Below are 25,250 nucleotides of genomic sequence, written 5' to 3' on the forward strand. Positions count from 1 at the left end.
TCCTTTGAGTCTGAAGTTCCAGGCAATGGAAAGGTAATTGCTTGGACCAGCTCAGCTATATTTGCATATTTCAGAGACATCACCTGTCCTTCAAGTCTGTTCACTCTTCCTGCAGAACAGAGAATAATTTATGAAGCAATTCTTTTGCTTTCTTTATCCTTAAACAAAAATTTTTTATGCCATCAACACCTCCCACTGCTTTGAGTCCTTTGGACAGGTATCTGTGTCCTGGCTGCTTCATTTCTTGTATGTTCACCTGTTCTCTTTCTGCTTTACTGGCAGCAAATGACATGTTGCTTTCAGTGGCTTTTGCTGGTGTGTGTGTAAGTTTGGCAATGCTAACTACCTGCTCTCCCTACCAGCCACCTGCAGCTTACTGCCTATGTGTGCTTATTCTTCTGACCCTTTCTCTCACACTGTTCCTCTGTAGTACCACTGTTGTGGTGCTATGCTGCAGTCTCAGCAGTGGGTTCAGTGATCTAGGGAGGTTCACCTTCACAGGCTGGCTGTCTTGCATCTTTGTTCTCTAACTTTGTTCTCATGTACATGACTCTCTCTGTGGGCACTTCTAGTCCTTGCAGTTTTTGAGACAGTCTTGGTGGCTGTATTTCCATTTCCCCACAAAGCCTAAAATTCTAATCTGTGTCACGTATTCAATATCACAAATCCCCATTGGCTTTAAGCATTCAGTTTGGCCTGGGAGTTTGTATCTGCAGGGACTGACCACCCAGAGGCAGGACAGCACTTTTTTTGCTCAGCAGCATTGAACATGTCTCTAATTGGGTTCATGTTGCAAGCAGTGTGGCTGGAGGTGGGTACACGACACTGCACTGAGGGGGTTAGGAGCTGTTATTGATTGTTTCTCGTAACGAGGCGGTTATATGGCACAGCTTAAACAATAAAAATAAAGAATAAAAAAGCATCCAGATTTGCTCATCAGTTTTAGACTTCCATTTGCTGATTGCAGTTTTGGCATCTCTTGATTCTAAGTATTTCCTTTTCCTATTTCTTATATGCCACACTTACCAGTTCCAGCCTCAACAGCTTGTCATGCTACTAACTTCAATGCCACCCTTCCCCAGACACTTAGAGACCTTCTTTGTATTTGCTTTGACTGCTGAAACTTGCAGAAGGATGTAATGATTTTCTATTCCTATACTTAAAAAAAAAAAAAAGTTGCCATTTTAACTTGTTTGACTCAACTTCACCAGTAATGCACTTAGTAAGATTTCTGCTGTGTAATGAGAAAAGTTGCATGTTAGGAATCTGAAGAGCATAGACCAGTCTCTAAGGAAAAGCAGGAAGAGAGCTTGAGTTCAAAGAAAATAGACATTCATCAGACATCTTTTTAAGCTATTAAAGGTTTGACATTCCAGTGCTGATGTTTCCAGGGAAAAAGCTGCCAGGCTTTTTTTTTTTTTTTTTTTTTGTGGTATGATTTGGAGTGGTTTTTGTTTTATTTTGGTTTGGTTTGTGTGTTTGGAGTTTTTCTTCTTTTTTTTTTTTTTTTTTTTTTTTTGTTGTTGTTGGGTTTGGTTTTTTGTTTTGTTCCTTTGTACTCTGGACCAATATTCAATGGGAGTAAAATACCTCTATTGCTGTGTTGGTGTGGGAGCATAAAGTTGTGCTGTTTGCGGTAGTGGGAGAGGACACCTGGGGAAGAGACAGTCAGTCTCCTGAAAAAGAAAACAAATTTCAGAGTGAATAAAGTAGCAAATGCTCTATTGCTGCAGGCTCAGAGCAGTCTAGTAAGCTGGAAAACCTGCAAGAATAAAGCAAATTGATTTGTCCGGTGGTCAGTGGGTGTTTTTGCAGGAAGAACTGCAGGGGGCAATATTTGATAAGGTGGGTGTCTAGTTACCCTGTGCAAAGGACTGGGCTCCATTCCCCCTTCTTTCTGTTGAAACAGCCTTTTTCTATCACCTTTTAAATGTGACAAGCAAGTTGAAACTAAAACGTGGAAAAGGGAATTTTCAATTTGAGGATACAATGAAAACCAGGAGAAACACAGACTTGCAGAGGATCTGAGTTTGAATGTGTGCTTTTTGTAGATTGCACCAGGTGTTACTGAAATATTCTTAACAATTGATTTAAATTGATAAGCCTCTTGTATTGAAGTAGGATCTCAAAGCCAACTTAAAATTTCTGTAGTAACTCTAATACAAACTGTGTATCCAGTTAAAACAGGCATTCAGAAAGCCAAACCTAAATTTTTTTTAACTTTGGACTTATTGCTTAAACCTGGCCTGTTCATATCTGTAGCAAGAAGCTGTGCTCTACAGTTTACAGGTTTTATGTTTAGTCAACTTCTAAGAATTACATTAGGGAATGGTTAAATCATGCTCCAGTTTAAAGCTAAAATCTCCGAAATTTTTTTGGTTAGTACTGCAGGTCCATGTTATTTCTTCTAGAAGTTAAGAAATGCATTAGAAATAACGGTGGTCTGTAAACAAAATGAGTGCACTCATTTTGTTTTCCTGTTTTGTCTATCCATCAAACAGATGTCTCCCTTGACAATCTGTCCAAACAGCCACTGTTTGTGGTTGGGAAAGAGCAGCAGAGTGGTGTGGGCAGGATTACAAGGGGGATGGGAAGAGCAGGACAGTAAAGGACCCATTTAGGTCTCTGCCTGTCATGAGCAGCAGTGTATTCGCATACCTGCTGTGCAATTAGTTTGGGTAAATATCTCAATTTATGGCTTGCTATACTGGGAAGTCAAAAACTTTGAAAATAATGACTTTATTTCTTTTCTAGTATAAAAGCAATTTAATTGCGTCATGTAAAGTGGGGACTAATAGAATTACTGCTTTGCCCAGTAAAGCTTGCCTTCCTGTGCTGTGCTAATGCAGCATGCTGGGATGAGGAGCCTCCTGTGTTCTTGTGAGCAACACAGCAGTGCTGCCAGGGTCTTTGCTCTTCACTGCTCCCCTTTCTTTCTGGGTTTGTATAGATCCTTGTGTGTCACTTTGCCATAATGAATTTTGTGTTTGACTTTGTTTATTTTTACCTAAAGGTTAATAATTGTACTTAAAAGTTGTGACAAAATGCAGAAAACAAACTACACTATTTTATATATATATTTATATATATATATATAAAGTTCCTATTTCAAAGGATGACCACATTGGAAAAAAACAAATCACTGAGAATTCATCCTCTAATCAGGCTCCCCTTTAAAACAAACCAGACAGCAAGCCTGTTTTTTTGGTAGTGGTTTTTTGTTTCTTTAGTTTTTATCCTTTTAACAGAAAAGGAAGCACTAGAAATTAAGAAAAAAACCCAAAAACTTATCTATCTCAGGCTTCTAGCTCTGGGACATGTAAAACTGCAATGTCCTCTGGGTTTAGGCAAGCTGCAGAGTAGGGGTTTTGGTGAACCTCGTTTGGAATATGTCCTGATAGTTTGGAATATGTTCTAAGAGGGCTAGATCTTAACACACAGATGGATTCTTCTGCCCTGCTACCTTTTCCCAGTGTGAGGGACAGTCTCTAGCATACAAATAGAGTTAGTCGTAGGTGCAGCCTTCCTGTGGGAGGGAGTAATCTGTGCCATGCATGGCTAACAAAAGCTCACAGTTTGTGGGCACCTTATTTATACATGCAAGACTACAGGCAGAGTGACCCACCTTGTTTTAGCCAAGCTGTGAAAATGGTGGTTTATTGGCTGCACAAGTTAGGCCATGAATGTTTTGCTTTTGGAGCATGCTTTCAGAACCAATTTCTCTTACTAGCAAGCGGATGTTTTCTTGTTCCTGTTGTGTAAGACAGTAAAATATCACACTGCGAACATGAACTAAATTTCCCTGTACTTCTGCAATAAAGGCAGATGATGTTGCATCCTTTGCTTCCCTGTACCTTCTCATGAGGAAAGTGTGCTGATGCTTTAAGTACTTGATATAGATCGTACTCATAAACAAAACTGTCCATAGGTTATTTTCTGTCCCTTTCTTTGCACATGTAACTGCTTATCAATTTTATTCCATACAAGATAGCTCAACCTTGGCAAACCAAGTAGGAAGTAGTGTGTTGTCTACCTGCTTTGTTGTGTTGACTGTTAATTCTCTGAGCAGCAAATCAAATTCATTTTCCTACTTATACTTACTGGTTTTTAAAAGCATTACAGGCTCATGGGCAGTGCAAGTCCTTGCAGTACTCTGTGAGGGTAACGCTGACATCCCTTGGCTATTATTTAAGGGAGGAAGCAGATTAGTGAAACAGTACGTGTAACTTCTGTTTATAATGATGACAGTGTATATGGGAGCTGGTGGTTGTTTGCCAAGAACCCACGGCCTGAAGCTGGAGGTGTTAGAGAATGCTTTGTTCAAACAAGTGACTCACATGCCAGGCAATGTGGTGCTGTGTTGGTGGAGTTGTTATCTGTGGTGGTCTGGGATTTTGTCTGTGGACAGGCTTGATAATTTATAGGGCTTTTTCTCTTCTGCAGCTGCATTCGGTTGTAGAGCACAAAACAAAATGCCACATCCAGAGTGAGATTTCCAGTTTTTTGAAACCGTCTTTCTAGCAAGCTGTGCAGAAGTAAAAAAGTTAAAGTGAACAAGTGTCTCATAGTAGAAATACAAACAGCTGGAATATGTGTCAGCCTCCCACCCCTTGGGAGTTTGTTGGATTGGTCTCTTTGATTTTTACATCTCTGAAGAAATTTATGGTCTCAGCTCCTTTTATTTATGGCATTGCAATCCTCGTTCAAGTGATTGATTGAAATACAACAGTGCCAAGCTGTAAGCCTGTATTTTAGAAAGGTTGAAGCTTAGAAAGCAGGCCAGCAGTGCAAACAATTGTGTATTGCAAACTGGACTAGAATCCCGGACAGAGGTTGCCCATGTTCCTCTGTTTCTAAACTTTCTTAAAGTAAAAAATTATCATGATAAGGATTTATACCTCTTCTCTCTTGCTCCTTTTAACCTGCCTGGTCTTGGTAAAACATACTGTATGTTAAATACACAATCTTACTACCTCTCCGGGGATTAATTCTTTTGCTTGTACCAATGTTAGCCTCCATTTTTTCAGGTGGGAACCAGCAGTGCTGATGCACTATGTGTTAGTGTACTGTGAACAGCATAATACATTCTCTCACAGCTACTTGAATATAGTAGTTGTTTTCTAGAATTTCAAACAAAAAATTGAGGGACTTTTTGGTTTTGGCTATCAAAGTAGGGATTTTTGTTGAACATTTAAGCAAAGATGAAATATTCTTTCCTTTTGAATTTTTCAATTAATTAATTTTCATCATCCCACACTGATGCAGAAAAGTATCTTATACTGTCTGGAATGTATTCTGAAAAAAGAATAATTAGAGATATAGCTCTGTTTTGCTGATGCTGCTTGTGCTGCTGCAGCACAGTGAGTGATATGTGTGGCATCCCAGTGTCATGATTCCTTAAGATTAAGACACTGCATGCTAGCCAGATATACCAAAGGCAACTGGGGGAAAAAAAAAAAAAAAAAAAAAAAGTATCAAATTAATGGCATTCAATTATGACAGGAGGTAATAGAATGAGGCAAGATACTTTGCTGTGTAACTTCCTGTGCAGCAGGGACCCAGTTGCTTTTTTTTCTTTCCCACTTAACAGATAAGTAACAGAGTTTGCTGTATGGCTCTAGTGCACAGGTAGCAATTCCACAGGACCTGGCTATTCTGTGATCCTTCAGCTGTGGGATTGGAGGCATGTGGGACAGTTGAACTCTGGGATCTTAAAACTTTATTTGAGCAAGTGCTCTCCTAGCTGCAAAAGCGTATCAGCAAAGGACCATGAGATCCTTTAAGGTAGTTGCTGCTATGGCTGAGTTAACAGAAAATGGATAGGTGCTCATACTTCCAGGGACAGCCCAAGGTCTTGGCTTAACTTGAGGTGGCAATTTATTGCCACCTTGAATTTGTTAGGATGTCAGACCACAAGCTGAAGTGGCTGAGATGTAACCAGGTATTGCCCCTTGCCATTTTGGCCTTGAGGTGGCAGTTTCTGGCAAGGTAAGGAAGGGTTTTTAATGCCATGTGCAGTTTTCAGTTGTTGCAGATTTTAGCAGCAATGCTGCTTCTCCCCAGCAACAGAAATGTGGGTAACGGCAGTATTGAAAAGTTTGTTTTTATGAAGCAATTGTGTGAGGCTGGAAGCAGAAAAGGCCAGTGTTGTGGTGTCGTGGTTTAAGCCCTGTTGGCAAGTCAGCCACACAGTTTCTACTCCCCTCCCCACCCCCACCCCCACCCCCCAAGGGATGGGAAGGAGAATCGAAAGAATGTAACTCCCATGGGTTGAGATAAGAGCAGTCCAGTAACTAAGATATAACACAAACCACTACTGCTACCACCAATAATAATAATGATAAGGGAAATAACAAGAGAAGAGAATACGATACCACCTGCTGAAACAAGCCCGACCAAGCAGAGAGTGCCCTTCCGGGTAACTCCCAGTTACCTTCCAAGCATGACGTGCTGTGGTATGGAATGCCTCTTTAGCTAGTTTGGGTCAGGTGTCCTGTCCCTGCTTCCTCCTGGCTTCCCCTCCTCCCTGGCAGAGTATGAGACTCACAAAGTCCTTGGTCAGACCAACCATCAGTATTATCAGCTCTGTTCCCAGGCCGGAAGTCAAAAACACAGTGCTGCACCAGCTACTAAGAAGGAGAAAAATGACTGCTACTGCAAAACCCAGGACATGTGGCATGCGAAGTGACTCCACCAGCAATTAAAACTTTTGTGTTAGGTTAATTTCTGTACTGGAACTCCACTAGCTAAAACAAATTGGAAAATTGAGCTTTTGGTAGTGCTGAGCACCATTAAAAATTGGTCTGGGGAGGTTGCAGCATGGACTGGCAGAGAAGAGGTGTTGAACCAAAGCAGGATGCTGCCATGGGCTATCGGGAGGTAAGCAGGCAGTGAGACGCAGTTAGGAGTTTGGGGCAGAGGCAGAAAGTGGAGCAGGCTGAGTCAGCCTGATGTAACAGGAAGTTTAGAAGTGGAGGAAAACCAAATAGGAAGTTGCAAGGGGAGGTGAGGAGGACCAGGAGGGTAAGAGGACCTTTCTCTGATCAGTCTTAGCGTCCTGCTGGCAAGGTCACTTCCCAAGCAGTGGAGAGCCTGCCTGACATCCATTACCCCAATATTTTTTTGGGTTGCCCAGAAACCTAGAAAAGCGTGATCGAATGCACCCAAGTCCTGTCACCCTGCATGGCAAGCAAGGTCATCAGTGAGGGTAGGAGGAGCAGGGGGACAGTATTCTCTGCTTGTGATATGAGATGGGTATTCAGAATATGGGCTTTGAATTGCTCTGCAGCTCGTCCTGGAGCTCACAGTAGCCTCTCATCAAACTCTTGCTCCTGTTTTGTCCAGAAACCCACCAGGCTGTGCTAGCAGTTTGACTGCTTTAAATGGAGAAGGGTACAACCTCTTAAATTTTTCAAAGTAATGTAAACTGCTGCAGAACTTTCAGCCTGCTGTGTCAGAGGCTGTTAAAATTAGGAATTTATGTAGAAATTAAGGGTTTATCTTAGTGTGGAGTATATAATGGCTTGATTTTTAGGTGTGGAGTTGTAGACGTGTACTTGATAGTATTCAGACACAGGAAGGGGCCATGTACCCTGCTGCTTCACATGGCTATGTAAAGGCTGGTTTAAAAGAGAGAATGTGTTAATTAAAAGTGGCATATGCTTTTGGTTAGGAGAAATAGCTTTAAATTTTTTGTGTGTAAAACAAGCTATAACATAATTAGGCTGTTTCTGTAGTGAAAATACAGCTTTTCATGTTAGAAAAAGGTTAAGTGGTTATGTTTAGCTTGCTCTTTACACAAAGTATCAAGGAGGTATTGAGGGTAATTACTGGAGATTAAGATTTTGTTTGGATGTTGGTAAGGCATTGGTTAATGTCTTGTAAAGGCAATTTGTTTCTTAGAGTGGAAAATAAGTTGTATTCTTTAAAGTGTGTTGTCTAGTACTTAGACACTTGGGCACTATTGTACCCAATTACTCCTATTGAAAGAAAAGATGGCACTCCTTAAATGTCTCTATAGCATTCTACAGGTATTTTGAGCTGAAGTAAACACCACAAAACACGTTAAGGTTCTGACACACAGCAATGCACGGCACTAAAGGCTGTTCAGCAGACAGCTGTCTCCAGATCCTACTGCATCCTTCTGGCTGAGCCTGCAAAGGGTTACACTGTAACTTCAGAAACCTGTTCCTGCTGGGATGTTCTGTAACCTTCCCTTGCCTCTGTGGGGACAGGGACCCGTGAAGAACTGTTTATTCTGCTGTTTCTGAGTCTGCAGAACTCATGAATTCACTGGCTGCCTTCACAACCTAGATCTGTTGGAGGAAACAAATTTCAGTGGCACTGGTCAAGCAGCCTTTGAGCTTTTCCTTTTGTAAATGGGGAAATTTTGCCTTTGCTGATGCTGTGTTGGCCCAGTGTCAGTCCAGCAAGTAGATGACAATATGTCAACAGGCAGGCTGGGAGTAGGGGCAGACGTCCTTTCTTTATTTCCCAAAAATTAGTGTTGCCTTCAGCTTTCCGGTGTCAGAGCTGGAATGTTTCACCCCAAGCTATGTGGCTGTTTAGTGTTTTCAGTTTGGCTTGGAATACATTTCTTGCTCGTACAAATGTCTTTGTAAATCTATATGAATTAATATCTTGTGATTGACACAAAAATAAACAACACCCCCCCCCAAAGAAAAACCAAACAAAAAACCCAACAAACAAACAAAAACCCAAAAACAACAGCAATTGCAGTACAGGCTGTGTTTGTATCTACAGCTTGGTCCCCTCTGCCTGGGCATTTGTGGATTTTCATACGGAAATGTGACAGAAGTGTTCGATTGCTTCCAGGACTGACAATGCAATGCTCTGTGTTCTCCTCATAAAAACTCTCCATTTCTGTAAGCTGCCTTAAGCTGGAAGAGTGCAAGCAGGCTGCTTGCTTCATCCTTTGGTCTACAGACACTGGGAGTCTGCAAGCTACTGCAGAGTCCACTAAAAGGGCATAAGGAAACAAGAGTCTGCTGGTGGTCTTGTGTTTGCCAACTCTATATCTGTTTTAAATTAAAAACAAAACAAAACAAAAAAAAACAAAAAAAAAAAAAAAACCAACAAAACCCTCTACAAATCAAAAAACTGTTGGAAGCCATTCCATTAGATTCTTTGGATTGAGCACATTATTCCATTCCGTGCATATGTTGATGTATACAGTGAGTCATGAAATCATGGCTACTAGCAAGTATAGAACTTGCTCAAAATTATGTTAAGCATTTTACATTTATTTCCACTCCCCTGACTGTCTTTACTACTAATTTCCAAATGTGATTATGGTGCTGTTATTAATTAACTCGTTGTAGGTTATATGAGTAATCTACAAGCCTTTGTTCTAGATCACACCGCTGTTTAACTATGACGTAAATTATAGTATGTTTGGTTTTATTTTTTTAATGTAATCTCGAAAATGTTTTCCCTTAGATTGATTTTTTTTTTTTTTTTTTTTTAGAGGAAATTCTGTGATGAGATTTAAAAGAATCAGAAACTTTTTTATTATTATTGTTATTATGTAGCCGTTAATGGAGTAGTAACTAAACCGTCCCTGCAATATTTAAACCAAAAAAGCCACAACCCTGCATTATCCCTGGGAGCGTACTGCTGTTTTGGTAGGACATCGTGCTCAATGGTACAGACCCCCAGTCGTCTCTTGAAAAGGCTCCTGGTGCTGAGTCATGTACACGCTCTGGCTGAGCTGCTGCTGGGAGTCCAGGAGGATTGTTGAGAGAGGAATATTAAAATAGTCTGTTTATGATAGCCATTAATATGACTGGTGCAGGGGGTGCAGTGGCCTTTTGTGAAAGGTGGCTTTGCATCACAATGTAATGGGGAGGTTACCCTCAGCCAAGGTGTGTTTTCATCTTGTTTGGATGTAACTGGCCTCTGCTAGTCTGTAGAGAGTACCAATAAATGCTGAGCTCACCCATTTTAGTAGAGAAGGGAGAACTTTATGAATCCCACTCAAGTATTTAATATGGTGCCTAGTTTCATAGATGGCTTTAAAAAATCCCTTTGGTAGCATCACCTCTGAAGGGTTAATACTTACCTTCCCTCCTGCTGCAGGTAGTGTGAAGTTCAGCTGAGCTGTAAGATGCAGGTGGAAAATACCTTTGGAAGAGGACATTGTCCTCATTTCATGCTTCATTAGCTGCCCTGCTGGGGGACTCTCCTGCACTGCTGTGGGGTCAGGAGCCCCCCACAGTGCTAGGACATGTCCTCCCTGTCCAAGAGCTCTGGTCTTTGGACCACCTGCATTTGGGGTGGAGAGCATCCTCCTCCCCTTGGTTCTCCTGGCATTGGCCTTAACTAGCAAAGGAAAAGACAGCAGCAATTATGGCACACACAATTAACGAGCTTCTAATCTCCAGCCTTGTGTGTAATTGCTGCTGTCAAATACAATTAGTGTCTGCCCAAGTTCCCTTCCCAAGGGGATGGCCAGGCCACAGCACAGAGGAAGGGAGGGGAAGGGGGGAGGGCAAGGGTCTGAAATTTTAGGAGAGTTTGTTTTCTTGTTGCCTCCCTAATAATCCTCACTCCTCAAATTGTGTCCAGAAATGTTAATCCAGAGCATTAAGGGGACATGGTAGCCAGCAAAGCAGGCCTTGCAGTCATGTTGGGTTAACTCTGAGGTGTCTTCTGTAAAATTTCTCACCTGCAACTATACCAGCTTAATTATACTTCAATTAGCACACTTCAGGAATTTACCTGTACCTCCATGTGAGCCTGACAGGGTTACAGGACATTGCCTGTCCCATCATGGCAGTAGAGACTGGAGTTTTTATCATCTCCCAGTTGTAGTCTGGGGAGCTGGGACATGGGCCAGGGTTTCTCCTGCTGCTGCCAAGCATTCCTCGGAACATCCAGTGCTTGCAGCTCCTCCAGGCTTGGTGACTTGGGACCCTTGGTTGCACCCCAGAACCTTGAGGACATCCTGCAAGGCTATGGCAGACTTTGGTTGCTTCTCTGGTGGCTGCTGGAGGCTGCCACTTTGCTGTTGAGCAGGGCGTTACACTGTGCTGCTGATGTGTTATATGCATCTTTCTGCACACTGGCATGGGGCAAGGTAACGTGTGTCCCTGGAACAGTGATGGGTTCTACACAGGAAGATCAGAGTGTGCCACGCAGACACCTGCACCTGGATAAATGGGTGAGCTATAGGAAGGTGAATTACACAGAACAAATGCAGATTGGAATCTGCACTATGTATTTGCTGCAGCAGAAACACCTGAGAAGTTTTGATGGTAGTAATTTTGTTGGGAGTGTTTCTTGTCTCCTTCCCATAAAGCTAGATACAGCTGCTACAGTGGCTCAAGTTGCCTCACGCTCAGAGGGAGAGAAAAATAATTCAATAAGTAGTCTCTGAAAACAACCTGAGATAACTTCTTCCATGCACTGTAGTGCCTCAGGTGTGAGATCCTGATGTATAGCTCTCATTTAAGTTGCCTTACTTTTCTGTTTCCAAGATGCCTGATGATGAAGAACTTAAATCTTGACCATTTTAAGGCATTAGCCAGCATAACTTCAAAGATAAGTATTTTGATCACATGAGCCTTTTTACTGATGGCTTTCTCTTTTTCTTAAATATCTACTTATGTGAAGCTACTTTAAGGGTTTTGGATGTGGAGAAAAGCCAGAGTGAGATGTGAGGGAGTTGGGGGGAATGATAGATGTGCTGTGTAACTCAGCCATGTGCCTTGCCAAACTGCTATTGCTGCTGTGTGCTGGGTGTCTAGACACACAGAACTAGCCAAGCAGAGTTTTCATTTTGCTTTGGATAAAACTGGGATATCCTATGTTTAACCCATGCCTAGGATCTAGCTCTTTTGTTAACTCCAAGTGATGTGGGGTATTTTGGGTGGATTTTTTTTTTTTTTTTTAAGGTTTACTGAAACCTGTGTTGCTCCTGCTGTTTTGTGGGATCTTTGTAGAACTTCTGTGTACTTTTCTGTCAGATTCATAACATATATATGTCATGCATATAAAATATGCCCTCCACATAAAATAGCTTACCATTTTACCAATAGCATACCATTCGGTCCAGTTCAGTCCCAGCTAATCACAGATGGTAAGTTCACTTGCATCTCTGTAACGAGTTCTGGCACGTGAGTTTGAAGTGAGTCATCAGAAGGGCCTTTGCAAGTGCCATCTTGTTAAATCTGTTATAGCTTGTTTTGTGTAGATTGGAACAAAGCTTGTGCTTGGACATTAAAAATAATAAATCCCTGTCCTGTCTTCAGGAATACAGCAAGAGGCTGACCCACCAAACCAACCCTGACAGGAAGCTACCACTCTTCCTCTTAGGTGGTAACTTTCACCCTGCTCCCTAAAAGTGCAAGAGGAGAAATGGGTTGTGCTGTGACTATGGGAAACTTTTAAGACCAGAATAGAAGGTGAACTTGAAAGCCTCACAAAGAAAATGTTTGTCTAATTGTTTTTTGTTTCCAGAATGATTAGTATGATAAAGCTATCTTCTCTTTCTCCTTTATTTTTTCAATCATGATTAGGCTTTAATGTTGTTAGAGCTTATAAGTGAGTTTGAGCTACTGTCTTGTTGAAGAGTAGATGGACCTAAAATTTTCAGTGAGGCATTGGACAGGGTTTTTTAATGTGTCTGTCATTATATGTTAACCTCTGAACTGGGACACAACGTCTATTTTATGGCTGACAACAATTTAAAAGTATACATCTTGACATCGTGGATAAAGGAAGAAGGGGGGTGGAGGGGAAAAAAAGAATTAATGATGTTAGCAAATATTAGTCCCTGTATTTCCATTTTGTTCAGAAAGTGGTTGTCAGGCTTTGAGGCTGTTTGGAGCAACATTGTCAGTGACAGCCAGTCAAGATGCAATTGTACCTTGAATCAAGCTGCTCTTTTATTGACAAGTACAGTGCACTGAGGCAGGGATGAGGATACTCTGCTGTCTTTTCCAGGAGGAGTGTAGCTTTTCTCCTGGCATTCCTGGTGACATTTAAGGATAGTTCTGGGCTTAGTGGAGTTCCCTGCACCAGTCGGAGAGCACATTGGGAGTCGGGGGAGTTGAAAATGTCTCTTAATGAGTACATATGCTGCATACTGAAGCATGTATTTGCCCATGATTTATGCTAGCTTTGGTCAACCAGATCCACCTACCAAAGTTAACTGTCAAGACTAATAGTGACTTTGATATCAGCCTTAATTGTACACAAGCAACAAAGAATCAGTGGGCAAGAATTAGGGAAAACCCAGAGAAATTCCAGTGCCTCTTAAGGCCCAGAATTTTTATATGCCACTGTGTGTGCTTTGACACTTGAGTGCAATCCTCCAGAGTTTCTTCCAATGCTGTCACAAATTCCCCTTTATTCCCACAGTTCTTAACTGGCAACCCCCTCATGCTCATGCAGCCCACAGTAATTTTGCCTTTCCTACAGCATGCTCTCACATGGCCCTGACTATGGGTAATACTGCTGTCATCTCTGTTGGATTCAGGCTGCAAGTTATGGGAGCCTGGGATCATGTTATTTCTTGACTGTCATTAGTTACATGTGCATCTGCAGTGCTTTTGGACAGTGCTGCCAGCAGTGAAAGAAATTGAGCTGGCTTAATTGAGAGCCACATAGTTAATTATTAGTGCCTTTTTTTAACGAAGGAGAAAGAAAATTTGCAGTGTCAGTTTTTAATTTCATTGTGGTTTTTCAAGGTAATGTAACTTTAAACTTACTGGTGATTATCAGTGTATATGTAGCATTTGCTTTATCTTTCCAGCTTAAGCCCTTTTCTGCTGTTAGAAATATCAAGAGATTTAAGGAGGAAGGTGCATCTGCACATTACTGATCACTTCAGCCAGTATGAGCGATAAATAAAAACACTGGTTCCTGTTAGTACAATAGCTATGACGTGGTTTGGAAGGAGCAACTGCTGTCTCACCTCTTTCATTACCCAGTTTGGTATGTCGTGCTCAGATATTGCGTGCGAGTCCCTGGCAGGCTGGGTAGTACAGATATTGGAAGTGGGCAGATGAGCTCATGGTATAGGCAAGTTGTCAAGGGTGGCTGGAAAGAAACCAGTTTGTATCTGCGTCGAGGCAGAGTTAACATTTTTGGGAAGAATCATTCCTCATACCCTGAGCAGATTCCCCTTGGGAAGTTCAGTGGTGATGAATGGTGGAATCTTGATGCTGTCTTTCTTGGCTTTGCAGAATAGGGGCACACATTAAATCCTGAGAAGAGAGCTGAGACTTTTCCCGTACATTTTTCATAAACTTGTTCTATATATTGAGGACTGTGATGGAATAAGCTTAGTTCAACATTCATAAGTTGAATATTGAGTTACCTATTTCTGTGTGAAAGAGATAAAAACTACTTGGACAAAGTAACCTGTATATGGATTAAAAGCCACATAAAAGAGAAGTTTATGCCTGAGCATTTTTGGGAAAGCTTTTATCGCTAAGTTTTCCAATGACCATATGTGTCTACTTTTAATCAATATGATTAGTCTTTGGTAGAAATGCATTGGTTGTGCAAAGAAGGTGAACTTAATCCAAGAAAACTTTTTTACAATTTCTGCCTCTAGAAAGATGAAATGTATTTTCTCAAGTGTTGTTTCTGACTTGAGGGGGGAAAAAACAACAATCAAAAATTGTAGTGGGAAGAGATGAAAGAATATAGATTAAAAAATATTGGTTGAATGACCACTGTCCCTCAATACCAAAGAAGATAGACTAGTTGTGAATATAGCTTTGTTTAATAGAAATAACTCTTGCATGTACTAGCAGATGATCTGAAATTAATTTTCTTTACAAGTGGTGTGGCAGTAGCTGGCAGACAGTAAGGTTCTTTGCGCATGTCCTGGGTTCAGCAGTAGCAGTCAGTTTTTCTCCTTCTTAGTAGCTGTTGCAGCACTGTGTTTTTGACTTTCAGCCTGTGAACAGAGCTGATAACACCGATGCTTAGACTGACCAAGGACTTTGTGAGTCTCATGCTCTGCCAGGGAGGAGGAGAAGCTGGGAGGAAGCAGGGACAGGACACCTGACCCAAACTAGCCAAAGAGGTATTCCATACCATAGCACATCATGCCCAGGATGTAGAATGGAGAGTGCCCGGAAGGGCTGGATCACTACGGGGTGGGGGCGAGGTGCCAGTCGGTGAGCGGTTGTATTCTCTTCCTTGTTATTTCCTTTATCATTATTACTATTAGTGGTAGCAGTAGTGATTTGTGTTATACCTTAGTTATTAAACTGTTCTTATCTCAACCCGTGGGAGTTGCATTCTTTTGATTCTCCTCCCCGTCCCTCCAGAAGCGGAGGGAAGAAAGGTGGGGGGGAAGTGGACTTCGTGGTTCTGATTTATGGCCTGGGCTTAAACCACGACAGCGCATCTTGAAAAAATTATTCAGCATTGCACTGTAAACACTGAAGCCATTTCCCATCAGGGAAGAACTTTGTGTCACATTTAACTATGTAATTTGGAGAAAGCCTACTTGCCTAGGCTGGTATTCCTAAACTACTAGGAATAGTTTTGGAAGCCAATTTCCTTTCTGTTTTTTTCTTAAATTAAAAAAAAAGAAAAAAGAGAGAAAAAAAAAAAAAAGTCTGTGATACTTGTAAACCTAAATCTTATAACTTTGGGTTGGTACAGAAGGGAGAACTGAAAGGTGGAACTGGTTGGGCCAGACTGGGCAGAATGTAGAAGTAAATGTATTATGGGAAAACAGTAAATTGATTTAAAACAAAAGTGACCTAAGGAAAGAAGATGAATGTAAACATGGTTCACTTTTTAAAAAAGTTAACATCCTTCTAGGTAGAATTCTGATGAGGCAGCGATGCTTTCTGGTGTAAGCAGCAATGTATTGCAGCTACTGAGACTGCTAGAGGTTAGGGTGGCTTTCCTTTGGCTTCTGATCTTATTCACCCTGGGTGTACCAGTCTCTTATCACAGAAAGCCACAGAACTGTTCCGCTAACAATAGCATGTTGCAGTTAATGGGCTGGCTTTACAAGGAAATACTGCTGTGAACTGCAAACCAGTTTTGACTGCGTACCTGAAGACCAAGATACTAAGTGCTACAGAAGAGGTAGGGTTTCTGGTACTTTGTACCCTTTAATAGGGTCAGACTTTCAGACAGCAGGCCACTTCTTCCTTTGTGGAAGTCTGGCATCAATGTAAAGTCAGCCAATTGAAGATCCCAAGCCGCAGGATGTTTTTTTGAAAAGATAGGGCTGAGGCTCTGTATCGATCAATCATTATTCTAATTGTGCATTTCTATTATGGTAGGAATCATTCAGAATCCTAGAGTTCCTGGGAGTAAATCATTTGGAAATGCTGCCCATTATAAAATTTAATTTTAAATCTATGTTAAATAGATTTATAAAGGCAAGCTTTGCAATCTGGTAACATAACATTATGCTATCTCACAGAGGCTCAGCTTTTGGGTCCTAAGGGGCCACAGCTGGGAGTGCTGCAGAGGCAAAGCTTTGGCTCGTTGTGAGCAGGACAGCAAGGCTGCCAAACCTACCTTTCGGGTGACCCTTCTGGGCCACCTTCAGAGGAACATTGATCTGATTTGCTGAGACATCCATCCACCTGTTCTTGATGGAGTAAGGTTGTGAGGTACTGTCTGCCATAAAGATGAGCCTTCCAGAGGGCTTGTCCTGTCTTTGGGGCAGGAGAAGGGGTGGGAGATGGGGGATGGCACAGGCTGGAGTGGGGTGGGAGGCAGCATGCTGGACCAATCTTTCTTTTTCTTTCAGATGACAGAGAAGAGGGGAAAGGAAAGCAAAACTGCATTTGGAGGCCCAGTTGTCAGCTCATTATATCAAGAAGAAACAATCAGGTGATTATCTGCACTGGATAATACAGTTAAAACCAGTATTTTTCTGTTTTTCTAATTTAATTTTGTTAAGCCCTTTTTTTTTTTTTTTTTTTTTTAATATTGCACAAGTGTGGTGGCAACTACAACAGGATAATAAATGACAGGAAAGAACTTTTCAGGTCCATAACCATTTAAATCAATAAGTGCTTGTATCATTGCCAGGTAGTAACCTTTCCCTAGCACAAGATGTGGAGGAAGGGCAAGGTTTCCCATTTTTCAGTTATATGGCTAAAAAAGGTAATATTGGATGTTTTTAATAGAAAGCTATTTAGACACTATCTTTTTCAAATAGTTATTTCTTTACCAATACATTCATTAAAGATTGTTCAGTGAAGATTTTAATGTTGGACAATGTTTGCCTTCAGGGAGAGTTTGTACCTTATATCAAATTAATTTTTTCTAGCTTCTGCAGCTAGCATAGCAGAAATGCATTTACTGAACTGGAATGGCTGCTATTTAAAAACTGTCAAAGTGCAAGTAGTAAATGACGTTAGCTACTGAATAAGGACAGCTGGTTGTTTTGTTTGGTTGGTTTTTTTGCTGTTCCAGACTACTAATCATGGGTATAATATTAACTCCAATACCTAAATGATTGCCTGGAAAGGATCTTTCAGAATAGTGGTTTTAGTTAAAATGAGCAGTCAAGGAACAGTAAATTTTTGAGCAGTGTTTGCTGTCGTGTTGCAGTCACCCATTTATGTGTATGTAATACCATTTGTTTTATTGAATGTCTCGCATCATTTTAGTACCAGGAAATTAAAAGATAAACACTGATTCCTCTACACACAGCTTCCCAAGCTTGCTAGATCTTTCCCAAAGTGTTAAATCTCTAACACAGCAGTTCTTTGACTTGTTGTCACAAACTAATGAAAAATAAATCTTGAGAAGGTGGCTCCAAACCCTTTGCGAGGAGCTCAGGTAGAAATTGATATGGCTGTTGCGTGTAAGCCAATAGAGTGGCAGTTTTGTGCTCAGCAGTAGCATGGGCACTTAACCTTTGTTACAGTCCACTTTCTAGTGAGGTGAAGCAGTTGGCCTGAGTAGCCTTCTCTGCCTTGCATGGAGAACCAACACATTTTTTAACTTGCCCCTGGACCTTGACCCAGAGGTACTCAGATATGACGCTGGTTTATCGCACTGTGTGGGGAATAGCACTTCTGCTAGCCACAAGCTCCTTTTTCTTCCCTGCTCTGTCAATGTATGTCTCAGCCAACATCCTTGTTGACAGTTTGTGACTTTGTGGTTTAAATCCTGTTTGAGCTCTTCTTTTAGGAGTAGAGCATATCAGTGCTGCCCAGTTTTGGGTGTGAAGTATGATATATGCTTAGTCTTACAGTAGTTTGAGTCTTGGCTATCCCAAGTACTGCCTGTGCCCCTTCTTGGGTGTGAAATACAGCACAATATACTGCAAAGCAGAGTTTGCTCTGATAGGCTTGACTAGTCTAAATTTTGTCAAATTTTTGGTTTTATTTCCATGAGAACATGACTTCTGCAGGTCTTGAAAATAAGTACAGCTTCAAATATTATTTTTTTTTTTTTCAAGCATCCCATGAGAATGTACGTGCTGTATGTTCAGTATAGCATAGTTGCAGCCTTTACAAAATGAGGCTGTAGGCAGATGTAGTCTCTGACACAGATAGAATAGGGTGATTCTGCTAAAAGTGAGTTAAATGAAGTCTCCTGACTGCTGTCAGAATGGAAGCTCATGTGGTCTGTTAGCACAGAGTTCATATAGCACATAGTTCATAGGGTACAGTGCCTTCAGTTGCAAGATAGGAAGTGAGTAAGTGTTGTCATCATTTCACCCACGTGCAGGTTGTACAGATTCAATTTTCTCAGAGTTGCCAATGTACTATGGCTTTTGTCTACTGTTCATTCTCTTACTGGAACAGGAAATATATGTGTGCAACCACATCTTTAATGGTGATAAGTATAATAGTAAAAGCGTAGTCCTAACAGCAAAATTGCCCTGGTACCAAACCTGCAAGCAGATGAGCCAGAGGAAGGTGACTTCAGACATTGTTTGGCATCCAAGGTTATCCTAGAGCAGGAGGTGATTTGGTTTGATAGTAATACTGCTCACCTGAGAAGGGTGACTTTAACTGAGGCTGTCAGTGATTACTTATAAGAGCACAAAGTTAGCATTCAGTAGTACTTCAGTGCATTTGGAAATAGAATGCAGTCTTTGAAAAATGCATTATTTTTTCTAGAGGAAGAAAATGAAAATAGTTAAGAGGAAAGAAAACTTAATAGCCTAAATACATATACTTAAATACATTAATAGTTACAGGTAAGTCCTTGCTGTAAGTTCAGTTTATATTGTGTATGCTACCTTAAAACCTAAGATCTGAGAACTTAGATGGAGGCTATTTTATTGACTCAGTTGTCTGTTGGGCCTACTGAAGCTTTACAACAAGCTTACAAAAACTGAGATACAAGTCAAAGCACACAGGGCTGTTGATAGGATAAATATTTTTTAATTACAGGATCATAATAAGGAAGCCCAGAATAAGAAAAAAACCCCAACCCTGTGTTTTATATATTAAAAATGAAAACTGAAGTCCTCATCAGCCCCCGGGTACTGACAGACTGCTGAAAGCAGTTTCTCAGGCATTATTCTGCCAAATACAGCCTGCTGTATGCCCTTTAAGATTCTGCTGATGCAAAGGCAGGAAAAGGCTGTCTAATTTACAGGGATCCTCAGAACCTCACCTTGCACTGGGAGATAGACAAGATTGCAAGTGTGGGGTTTTGAAGGTTCACTTATTTTATTCTTGCCAGAAGCTTCTGAACAGTTTGTCAAACAATTAACATGCTCTAATCTTCTGCTATGTAACAGAGAGATGAGAGATTTTGTTTTAAATAGTGTAAATCACTAGTTTACCCTCAGCAGTAAATAACCAAGCAAAGCAGCAATGCCATTGCTTTCAAACTGAGTGTCTAAAATTATGTGTAAGTAATGCTTACATTCCTTTTGTGAAATGAAATGCTTTGGGTTTAGAATGCAAATCTGTACATGTTGGACAAAGTGGAGTTAACCATACCCTACTCTGAAGTCAGGTGGATCAGAAGTAGGAGGAGCTGGGATTGTGCCAGGGCTGATTTTGCCTTATCACTAATCTCAAATGTTTCTGGTTTGAGAACAAGATATAAAAATGGTCAGTCTGGCTCACTGAAGTACAGCACTGTGATTCCAAATAAATTCAAGAGCATCCATAGAAACAGGTTATACTGATCTAATTAAATCAATTTAGAAAGAGAACTGGTTAAATCAGTGCAATCTGGGTATTCGGAGATCAATCTTCACATCCAGAGGTCTCTTGAGCTAATGAGGCATAGCAGTTATTTACTTTGGGGTGCTGGTCCCTGGTCATCAATTAGGGGTCATTAATAAACCCTGGCAATAAAGAGCTCAAGTACCCCCAGTGACTAATAGGGAGCAGTTGCAGAATATTAGCATAGTGCTCTGCCTCTGTGTTTCTCTGCAAATCACTTCTCTTACTTCGGGCATTACACAAAAATAATGCATGATGGGACTTGGAGGTTCCCCTGGAAGGGAGAATATAAAAATTATCTGCATTTTCAGGCTGGGTATAGTGGCAGGGTTTTTACTGCTGCATAAAGCTTTGTCTCTTTTCTGGTGTTATACCAGAACAAAAGCAGTAGTAGTTGAGCTGTTTCATGATCACATAGCTATAATTAGTTTCACAAACCTGAGAAATGAGCAGTGAGATGAGGTTGACTGTGTCACCAATATAAATCTAATCTAACACACAAACTGAGGGAGATGCCAAAAATACCATGACATTGGAAATTCAACTTTATTTTGCAGCATTTTTTTTTAAGTGGGGGCAAGGGCAAGGCAGTTTGTGTTTCCAGTGCAGGAAAGCATTGACTTGGCAGATGGAGAATGCAACAAATGTTGCAAAATGTCTGTCCCTTTCCGCTAGAGGAGCCCTCCTGCACCCTGCCATGAGCTGCTCCCAAGTGGCTTCAGCATGCTAGCTTGGGGATTACATCCACTGCTTGGCATGGAGGTCTCCCTAAGCTATGTTTTACGCTTTTGCCATCCCGAAAGATGCTGTAGAAACCCTTGCCTGGTAGAGACTTCCATGCTTTCCTGTAACATTTAAGAATGACCCCAGTTGCAAGTGGGGCTCTGTTTAGGCTCATGGTGCAGAGCAGGCACCCCTCATTTGGGAGCCTGTCTGATGCCGTGTAATCTATCAGAATTGTATTAATCCCACTAACGCAGCCACCATCTGGCCCTGCTGCTGGGCCGGCTCGTGCGAGCCCCTGTGATGGATGGCCTTGGGAATTGATTAGTTGTTGTGCGAGACAAATGAACTGTTTTGGCAGAAAATACCAGAGGTCGCTGTGTGTGGTCAGGCACAAAGGCTGCTGAATTTTAAAGAGCTGCTTCCAGCATCCATTGCAGGGATGCCACTTTGGAGTTGCGATAGCTTTTGAGGCAAGCCCAGCACTCTGGAGCATGTTTTGGGTTTTGTGCTCTCCCTCTAACTCTGCTTTCAGGAACACCGGCACTGGAAATGAGCACAAAGCTGCAGTGGTGCAGGAGCCAGAATCCTTGCTGTGTTGGGAATTACAGGCTCATGCTGGTATTATCTGCGTGTTTGGGTGGCCACGCTGCAGATGTCTGTTGTTCACATAGATGCTGGGCTGGCAATCCCTGTGGAAGAGCTTTCCTGGTTATGCAGCCTGCAGTGTACTCAGCCATGGCACATCTCAAACAAAATGCCTGCAGGTCCAGGCGGCTGGGGTTTGGGTTTTTTCAGGTCAGTGTCATTTAGAAATGAATGCTCTTCTGGTGATGTTAAGTGGGCAAGTCTCTGACTTCAAGATGATTGCCAAGTTTATTGCTTCCCCCCCTTTTTATTGTCCCTGGAGTGGTGACCCTTGGGGCTTTGCTTTGTTGTGCAAAGGGGCAGCTTGGCTGCTCAGGCCTGCCTTCCCTTTGGGAGAGTGCATCCTTCAGTGGTGGCTCCTTTTTAGGGTTTTCACTGCAGCCTCCTTTCCAGTGCTGCCACTAATCTAACAAAGTACATGTGGCGGTGCAGCGACGAGTGGGGAATTGGATGACACGTCTCGCTATGTCCCAGCCACTCTCAGAGGACAGCACGCGAGTGTGCCAGCAAGTGGGCAACACTTCCCCCGAGACAGCCTGCCGGATCAAAATAAACTTGAGTTATGGATTTATTCAGCTTGTAATACCTCAGCTGGCATAAATAATTGAGAAAGCAAAGGTTTGTCTGTGGTGCATACCTCAGGGACCCACTCCTGTCTTCCTCCCTCCCACCACCCTTTCTTATGAAAATGATCCCAGTTGCACTGATAGATAATAACAACACCAAGCAATTAAAAGCTATGGGTGGCTGGAGAGAGGAGAAAAGGTTCAGTTAATGAGCTTTTCCTCTTCCTGTGCCCAGGAGAGCCTCAGAAGTGACGAGGCGATTAAAGCGAAGAGATAATTATAGATTATGTGAAAATGGGTCCCTTGGGGGCCAAGGGCCTTGACAAAAACAGTAAGTGTTGCAAGTGTCTCTCTGCTCCCTGCACGCTGTGTTCCGCTCCACCGCGCTCCCACTTGCTCAGCAGCGCCTTGCCAAGCAGATGGGAGAAGCCACCTGTTAGCAGCACCCGGGGCCACTCCACAGCGGGTCCACTGGGATGTGGCTTGGACCAGCCCCAGGAAAAGGGGAGAGGATGCCCAAAGTAGCACCCGATCACAGCCCTCTGTGCTGGAGGTAACCTGCAAGGGGGGAGAAAGGGCATGGGGCAAACCTGGAGGATGCTGTCTGCGTGAGGGTAAAGTACCTGAACTTCAGTTCTCTTCTGTGCTGTTTTTCCTGGTAGTCTTGGTGGCTGTTTAGAAAGCAAGGAGGTTTACAGCGCTCGAGGTAAGGAAGTGAAGCCTGATTATCCAGCAACAGATCTTTTCTGTGAGATGTTTAAAAACTGTTGGCTCACCAAGTGTTTTTTTAGGCTTAAGCTTTGCAAGCTTGGAAGAAGATGGCTTTGTTTAAATTCTTCCACATACTTTTATTCAGGGACGAAGAAAGTTGCCCTTGTGTTACCTGCAGGCAACAGATATGCTTCAGCTCAATGTTAAATCAGAGCTAGCATTTCTTACTGGGGATGACGGAGAGCAGAAGAAAATAGCTGGGGGGTTGAACATGTGTCAGCAGGGAGGAGAGAAACCCTTCTGACCATCTTCAGGAAATAGATGTAAACATATTCCCTGCCTTTACTGACAGTCAGGTGGTCTTGACACCTTTTAAGGTCAACAAAAAGAGCCAATGCTTGTATATCACACAATCTGACATGGAAACAAAATTGCATCTGAGTCTTACTTTTTAGCTACAAGTTGTAAATAATTGTGCACATCTCCATTAGGTTGGCTTTCATGGTATTTCCCATCTGAAGATAACTTGAATGCCGTATTTTTGCATAAATTGATATTTTCCTGACAATACTAATAGAAATGCTATGGGTTCTTCCCCTACCTACCCCAGCCCCCCAACATTATTTGAGCAATATCTTAGAGCGTCACTTCTGATTTCTGATGTGCCTCTATCTAGTTTTAGGCTGTTTCTACCAGTTTCTGGGCCTTGATGCTGACGATAGCTGGAGTGCAGCTTCACATGACTGGTTTTTTTGCAGGTAAAATGTCTGTGGTCTGACTGCATGGACTTCTCAAACCTGTTCAGGAAAGGGCTTGTTTCTCTTTGTTAATATTTGCAGAAAAGCTGGAGATAATATATGCTATTTTTGTTCTAAAAGGGGCATCAGGTACAGAGGTATGGTTTAAAGCTTAAGAAATAAATGTGCAGTAAACAGATTAAATTTCCCAAAACCTTATTTTCAGGTGGGGAAATTGCTGTTCTGGATTAATTCCTTTCTGGAGACTTCTGAAAGAAAAGTGGTTTTTTGGAAGGGGGATATGTAGAGCATTTGAAGAGATGGTTATTTCAGGAAAGCTAAATGATATCCAGATAGCTGTGTCAAGTCATTTCCCCCTTACAGGCAATTATATCCTTGGGAATGGACTGTAGAAGTCTTATCTAGAGGCTTTGGTAGGAAGATCACCTAGGTTTGGTACAACAGTGTTAATGTGTCCTCTCTCCACTGGTGCAGATCCTGCAGCACACTCTTCATGGAGCACAATCAGTTGCTTTATCACTGCCATGTACCTTCTGGTACCTCTTGTGCTGCTGTGTGAGGTCTGGCAGGGCTGAGCCACCCAGGTGCTGTAGCATGTGGAAATGCCAGTGCCCAGGCTGACTGGGTGGCATCACTGCTAAGGTTGCTAGGCTCACAGCCTGAGCTCATGGTTGTGATGCAGAAAATTATCTGGGAGTAATTGAGGATGATTTTCGACTTCTCTAGCAAGAAGAGACTGGGCTTCACTTTGTTACAGAAGAAAGAATGATCTGTAATGAAGTGTGAGTGTGGCTGTGCAATGGGGAGAAAACTGCTGGAACCAAATTACTGTACAGTGTCATCTGAAAAGTAGCTTCACGCAAAAGGCTGCTTTCAGCAGCCCAAGGGTGTATTTGAGGGGTTTGACTAACAAGGTAGGACTGGAGGAACTTCCCAGCACATCAAATCAGCCCTTGCTAGTAGGGGCAGGCATGTCTCATGACCTCCATCATGAATCTGTCAAGCTCCATCTTGAGCAATATAAGCTTTTTGCCTTTTCTAATCCCACCATGACATTCTTTTTTCCCCTGAATTCAAAGTAATTGCATCTAAAGCATGCAGTGATCTGTTTCCCAGGAGCTTGTGTGTAGTGAGTGGACAAGACCTCCAACAAATGAGTTCATGGGAGACTGGTTAAGAAACTGGAAGACTTCTGTAATATCCCTAGACCTAAACATGAAATCTTGTGGGGCACCTAGCTCTTCCTTTTTTTTCAACTGCCATGAAACACTATCTCCAATCACTCTTACAAAGCTCTTTTGTGATGTTTTGAGAATCTGTGAAATATCTTAACTTCATTAGAGGTTCTGTTTGGTTTGTTTGGACAGAAGTTTTATCATGTCTGAAGCCAGGGTATTGCTTTTACCTCTAGAAGAAGCTATAGAGGTAACTCAAGCACCTGTGACATCACACAACTTGATCTTCCTACCTGCAAGCAGGCCTAAGCAAGTGTGCACTGGCATCCTAGCACAGACATATGCTGGTCACTCTGCATATGCCAGCCTGCTGCTCTGAGCAGAGATCATGGTCAAGCTTTCTCTTAACACTGTCAATTACAAAAAGGAGTGTAATTGGGTTGCTTGTAATTGTGTTACTTGCTGGTAAATAAAATAAAACCCAAGCCTTGTGGTCAGATTCCAAGACAAATA

The 25,250-nt window shown here is 42.0% G+C and overlaps 1 protein-coding gene across 3 annotated transcripts in view; it reads left to right on the top strand.

Annotated features, from left to right (window-relative positions):
• The window catches only part of ACBD6 (acyl-CoA binding domain containing 6), an 88,685-nt gene that overhangs the window by 10,849 nt on the left and 52,586 nt on the right, over nt 1–25,250 (top strand). For all 3 annotated transcript variants that reach the window (XM_080624281.1, XM_080624279.1, XM_080624280.1), the window contains exon 4: nt 16,760–16,842. In XM_080624281.1, coding sequence (XP_080480407.1) covers nt 16,760–16,842 — 83 coding nt within the window. The remainder of the gene's footprint in view (nt 1–16,759; nt 16,843–25,250) is intronic.

This window comes from Psittacula echo (genome assembly GCF_963264785.1).
Source record: "Psittacula echo genome assembly, chromosome: 7".
In the NCBI taxonomy this organism is placed as follows: domain Eukaryota; kingdom Metazoa; phylum Chordata; class Aves; order Psittaciformes; family Psittacidae; genus Psittacula; species Psittacula echo.